The 5,353-nt window shown below is 57.9% G+C and overlaps 3 protein-coding genes across 3 annotated transcripts; 2 read left to right on the top strand and 1 right to left on the bottom strand.

Annotated features, from left to right (window-relative positions):
- Positions 1-126: 126 nt before the first annotated feature.
- On the top strand, positions 127-2,268 carry LAESUDRAFT_759921 (glycoside hydrolase family 3 protein; the record flags this gene model as incomplete). The annotated part of the gene is made up of 10 exons (XM_040912654.1): positions 127-243; positions 322-482; positions 534-780; positions 814-827; positions 888-1,070; positions 1,122-1,264; positions 1,322-1,496; positions 1,538-1,685; positions 1,757-2,069; positions 2,141-2,268. 10 exons carry the CDS (start codon positions 127-129, stop codon positions 2,266-2,268), a joined length of 1,629 nt encoding a protein of 542 aa, XP_040763417.1.
- A 113-nt stretch (positions 2,269-2,381) lies between these two features.
- Positions 2,382-2,684, bottom strand: LAESUDRAFT_714691 (uncharacterized protein; the record flags this gene model as incomplete). The annotated part of the gene is made up of 1 exon (XM_040907085.1): positions 2,382-2,684. One exon carries the CDS (start codon positions 2,682-2,684, stop codon positions 2,382-2,384), a length of 303 nt encoding a protein of 100 aa, XP_040763416.1.
- A 433-nt stretch (positions 2,685-3,117) lies between these two features.
- On the top strand, positions 3,118-3,955 carry LAESUDRAFT_759919 (uncharacterized protein; the record flags this gene model as incomplete). The annotated part of the gene is made up of 4 exons (XM_040912653.1): positions 3,118-3,122; positions 3,186-3,288; positions 3,342-3,758; positions 3,812-3,955. The coding sequence occupies 4 exons, from the start codon at positions 3,118-3,120 to the stop codon at positions 3,953-3,955; spliced, it is 669 nt and encodes a 222-aa protein (XP_040763415.1).
- Between the last annotated feature and the right edge of the window lie 1,398 nt (positions 3,956-5,353).

Here is a 5,353-nt window from a genome sequence, read left to right as displayed (position 1 = left end):
CCTACCAACCACCGCCTCCTTCGTTCACCACCGGATTCTCCCCGTCCACCACCACCGAATTCTCCCCATTCTCCACCACTGGATTCTCCCCGCTCAAATCGATTCTGCAGGCCTCCCACATCCGCCATGCATGCACGCCATCACCCGATCACAACGGCTTGCGAGCGAGCGAACGCATGCAAAACACGGCGATGGATCAGCGGCGACGCAGGAGGAGGGCAGTCGTTGGGTCTCAGGGAGCGCGTATGTGGGCTAGAGCGGACGTAGGGCAGGTTGGGACGCTATACTAGGTGAGCCGCCGTCGCTCTCGCCCTTCTACAGCATACCGGGCGTGCGCTCGCGTCCCTCACCACCACGGCGTGCAAACACGCCGTGTCGTTCGTTCGCCGCTACCACATTCCCCGCACCCAACGAGACGACTCCATCGCGTACGGCTGGCCACGCTATCATCGCCGTCAATGCAGCATCATGAACGCGCGCACGTCTGCAAGACACCGCCACCGAGATGGGCAAGAGCGGACGTAGGGCGGTAGGAACGGGTTTTCAGGTGAGTCGCCGTCGCTCTCGCTCGCGTCCTTCATCAACACGGCGTGTTTGCACGCCGTGTCCTTCGTTCGCCATTACCACATTCCCCGCACCGAACGAGACAGCTCCACCGCGTACGGCCACGGTATCATCGCCGTCAATGTAGCGTCACGAACGCGCGCACGTCTACAAGGCCCTCCCACCGTCTCCAGCGGCGCCGCAGCAGGAGGGCGAGGCGGGGATCTCATGGAGCGCGTAGGTGGGCGAGAGCGGACGTAGGGCGGGTAGGAACGCTTCATCAGGTGAGTTTCCATCCGGCTGTATCGAGCATCGCACCACGGCGCATGCACTCACTGTTTCAGCGTCCTCCCTGCCTCTCGTTCGACCGCCCCAGTGCTCTGCGACCTCGAAGCCCTCGCAAGAACGCACGCGATGCATCGTGCCCATGCCTCGCGGATCACCCATTTCTTCTTGCCTTACACAACGACCAGCCACCCGCTCGCGCGTTCTTCACCACTACAGCACACGAACCGGCCGCGTTCTCTGTTCGCCACCACTGCCTTCCCCGCGTCCTACGCGATGAGCTAATCGCGCAGGCCTACCCTATCCGCCGCCTATGCCGTCACCCGATCATCACGGCTCCTGAGCACACAGACGCACGCAAGAGATGGCGACCCGGCGATGGCGACTCCACAGGAGGACGACGGGTTGTCAGGAGAATCTGGGACGGGTGCCCCAGGTGAGTCGCAATCGCCCTATATCGCGTGTCGCCCAAGGGCGCATGCACTCTCTTCAGCTCACCGCGCATGGTACCCCGCCATCAGGATTCATCCACGACAGGCGAACGCGCAAACGGACGGCTTGCGCAGCTCACCCCGCCTCACGCTCCGCCGGTCACCCGTCTCCTCTCGCACTACGGCCACCCTCCCCCCCCTAGCCACGCCCTCCGCGGTCCCCCCATCTTCCCAGACGTCTCCCCGCTCTACCCCCCGCCGCCGCTCAACTGAGGCAGCCCGATCGTGCCCGACTTTAGCAACGCATGGGACATCGCATATGCAAAGGCAGAGGCGTTCGTCGCGGGGCTCACGCTCGAGCAGAAGGTCAATGTCAGCATGGGCGTGTATCGGGAGCAGGGTTTGTGTGTTGGGAATATCGGGCAGGTAAGCAGTTAGCCTGGGCAGTGTCTTCAGGTGCGCGCGCTCCAGGCTTGTCGCTCGCTCTCGTCTCACAGCCGTCTTTGTGTCCCGCGCTGCCCACGTCGCCCGCCACTTCTCCGCTGTTCCCCTTGACCTGCCTCTCGACGACACCGGTCCCGTGCGCCCCTACGTGTGTCTCGCCATTCGTCCATGCTAGCAAGCTGTCCCTGGATCGCGTCCGACCGTTCACGCACACCCGGAGGTTGGCAGGCCAGCCGTCAGCTGTCCCTGCCTTGGCTACGATATCGGGGGATCCCTCGGGAATGCACGCGCCCGTGCCCGGCACTGAACTGCAGCTGGGAGGATGCATATTGGGTGACAGGCAGCGGACGCTTCGAGTCGTTCTTGGTGAGTCGCCTCCGTTCATGTCTTCATGTTCGCTAACCGTCTCGTTCTTATTTGCTCGCCTCTGCTCGCAGCTCGACGCTACCTGCTCCGAGCGCCATTCCACCCGTCGCTCTGTGTGCCTGTTATCTCTGGACAGGTCGCTCGGGAATGCATGCGGCTGCAAACGGCGATAGACTATGGCTGGAGGGAAGCATGTTGACGTTGGTTGAGCAGAGATCCATTCGCGTCATTCTCGGTGAGCCACATCTGTTCTCGCCTTCACGTTCGCTGATTGCAGCATTCTTCTCGCTCGCTTTCACTTGCACCTCAACGCTACCTCGCGCGCCATCCTGCGCATCGCTCTATTTCCCTGCCCTCCTGAACGTCGCCGTCCACCCTCATATCCTCTCTTGCTGGAAACCCCGTGTGCACGATGTACGAGATAACGAGCTCCTTTGACTCGATTTCGCCACACAGTCGCCCGGAGTCGCTTGCCATCACGCCTGCCATCACGCCTGCCATGGTGTCTCGACTGCCAGGCAACCGCGTCTTTGCCCCGTCCCGCATCTTTGTCTCGTTCGTGTCGGGAGCGCGCGCAGCCACATACATCGCTGGATCATAGCTGGAGGGTTTCATGTTGGGTGAGGAAAGATCTCTTCGGGTCACTTGCAGTGAGTCACATGCATTTCTGCCGCCTTGTTCACTGATTATCTTCTCGTGATGGCCCGCCTCCGCTTGTGTTCCGACGCTACTGATCTCGCACGCTGTCCCACCGGTTGCTCTTGCACTCGCTCCCGTCGAATGTCACCGACCGCCTCTCGGATATCGCCGCTCGTCACGTATTACTTAGGTTACTAGATAAGTCCTTTTTCAGTGCATTGTGTGGTGCCCCACCCACGCATATACTTACCACCTGCTCATCCTCTCTCTCGCCTTGCATGGCGCCCCGCCATCCGGAGTCATCCATGACACGCGAATGCACGAACGGATAGCTTGCGCACCCAATCGCGGACCTCTCTGATGCCCTTCGTGAGGTAGACTCCCTTCACCACGTGTTCTACAAAACCAAATGATGTGCGCAAAAAGCAGAGCGAGTCGTCGCCAGTCTTGCCCAGTCCTCATCCTTGCCAGCTGCAGCACGATCCGGTGGCGATTCTCTATCACTCTCAACGGCTCCCCCGTGAACATTCAGGTGCAATCACTCCTCAAGTGTGCCGTCAAGACCATCCTCGAATACGTGGTGCGTGCTGAGCGTGCAGAGGCTGCTCGCGACGAGGCCGACGTATCATCCAGGAAGCATGGGGCACGCTCAATCGCTCCCTCAGCACCGTCGAGGTCTGCTCCTCTGACGCACGCATGAACTTTTTGCGCCTCGTCGAGGACGGTGGCAGCCAGCTCGTCCTCGTGCAGCCTCCCCTTCCACCTTCGCAGTCTCTTCCGATCATCGCATCGTCTGCGCTCAAGCCCGCTCCCAGTCGTACCGCATCCCTCCACCAGGCGAACATACCCAGGGCCGCGGTTTTTCTGACGCTCCCTCCACCTGTGCCCAACCCCATCAGTCGCATCAGGCCACGCTCGGGTAGTATGGATGCAGTGGTATATCCTGGTCTTCCTGGTGGACCGGGCGTGCTGCCTCCTGCAAAGAGGATGTGCAGCAAGCGTGACCTTGAGCGTGAAATGATTGACAGACCGCGCTGGTACAGTGCTACAGTAGGTTCATCCTTAGATCTAGTTGTGCCTTATGCTTGCTTACTCGTCGTCAGCCATCCAATTCACCACAGTTTATGACAGCCAATGATCATGCTACAGAGACCACCCTCATTCCCCTTCAGCACTCGGGCAACATGAGCGTGCCCGCTCTTCATCCATACTATGATCCGCAACAGCGTGCATATCATGCCAATTAACGCAGAACAATCTTATAAAGAGCTGGATAAGGCATACTACTTACCATGTATGGAATCAACATATTATGAGAATAATGAAAATGACCGATAGGGCTCACTTCCCGATCGGGGAGCGAAGACAACCGACATGTCTGTATATTGCGATCAAAATGAGCGTTCAACATGTATGGCTTTCGCTATCATGCTGTATAGCTAGACTGCATATCTGTGACATTGAATGCATGCAAGAAAAATAAATACAGCTCGTGGAACAGCTCAGAGTGCGGCAACCATTGTTAATCTGTAACTATCTATATACCGGGAGCCGTTAGCCCCTAACGGCCATGCTCAGAGGGCCCTCCATAGCACATTCAATTCTTGTGCTATGCTCTTCAAAATACCCTCATCTGAAAGCCAGACTTCGAATCTCGGAGGCCTCAAAGGGGCCCCAATGCCGAGTTGAGCGGAACGGGCGCTGTGGGCTTCCCAATCGGGCGGGTTTCCTCACGATGGTGGTTTGGTCAATGTTGGTCTTTTTAAGATCCTCAGTTACTTCTATCACCTCGATTTTGTTGGGGCCCCCTCGCTCTACATCTCAAGCACCCTGCTCATTAAATTCTCATTATTTCGCAATTTATTTGTGTTTCTACGGGATGCCCTTTCAACTCAGTCGGTAAGCGCCCGTTATGGTCCTGGTGACTTTTTGCTTTTTTCTCTCGTGCATCGCAATCCGCTCGCTTGTCGATGCTGGGGCCCCCTAGCAATACATCTAAATGACTCAACTGCAAAATTTCGAGTCCATCGGTACTGTTTTCAAGGCTCCACGACGTGCCCTTTCCCCTCATGTGCACAGCGCGTCTGACTCCCCGATCGGTGAGTGTGCTCGCGTCATCCCCTTGCCTTCGTCTCTCGTTTTTCCTCTCTTCCTCTCATATCCATCCGCTCCTTTACCTCTGTAACCTTAGGCGACGAACTCCAACAACCGCTGCACAGCTCGTCTAGGCGACTAGTCTCCTTCTTCCGCGCTCTCCTGATCTTCCAGCGGCGTGTCTTAGTCCCTCATGGAATCGGAGGTGTGAGCGGTGAAAGAGGTTGGTAAGAGGTAGTTGGAGGCCATAGGTTCCTAATCCAGGTGAGTGCTGCGTTAAAAATCACCATGCTAACGGCTTTCTTCCTCTTTATCAGTCTTCACAAGAGAACGCACCGAGTTGTACTCAGTGTCGGTCCCCAGCAGCGCAACCCTCCATCCGCATACCCCTTCCAGAGCCACGCAGGCATTCCCGATTCCGTTCCTCACAGGACCATGGACAGGCGAAAATCACTAGAGAGCCTATGCACTGAGTTGTACTCGGTGTTGGTCCCCAGCAGCGCAACCCTCCATCCGCATACCCCTTCCAGAGCCACGCAGGCATTCCCGAT

Source organism: Laetiporus sulphureus (genome assembly GCF_001632365.1).
Source record: "Laetiporus sulphureus 93-53 unplaced genomic scaffold LAESUscaffold_24, whole genome shotgun sequence".
Classification (NCBI taxonomy): Eukaryota; Fungi; Basidiomycota; class Agaricomycetes; order Polyporales; family Laetiporaceae; genus Laetiporus; species Laetiporus sulphureus.
The sequence above is the reverse complement of the archived record's forward strand: the minus strand, read 5'-3'. Positions and strand labels throughout refer to the sequence as shown.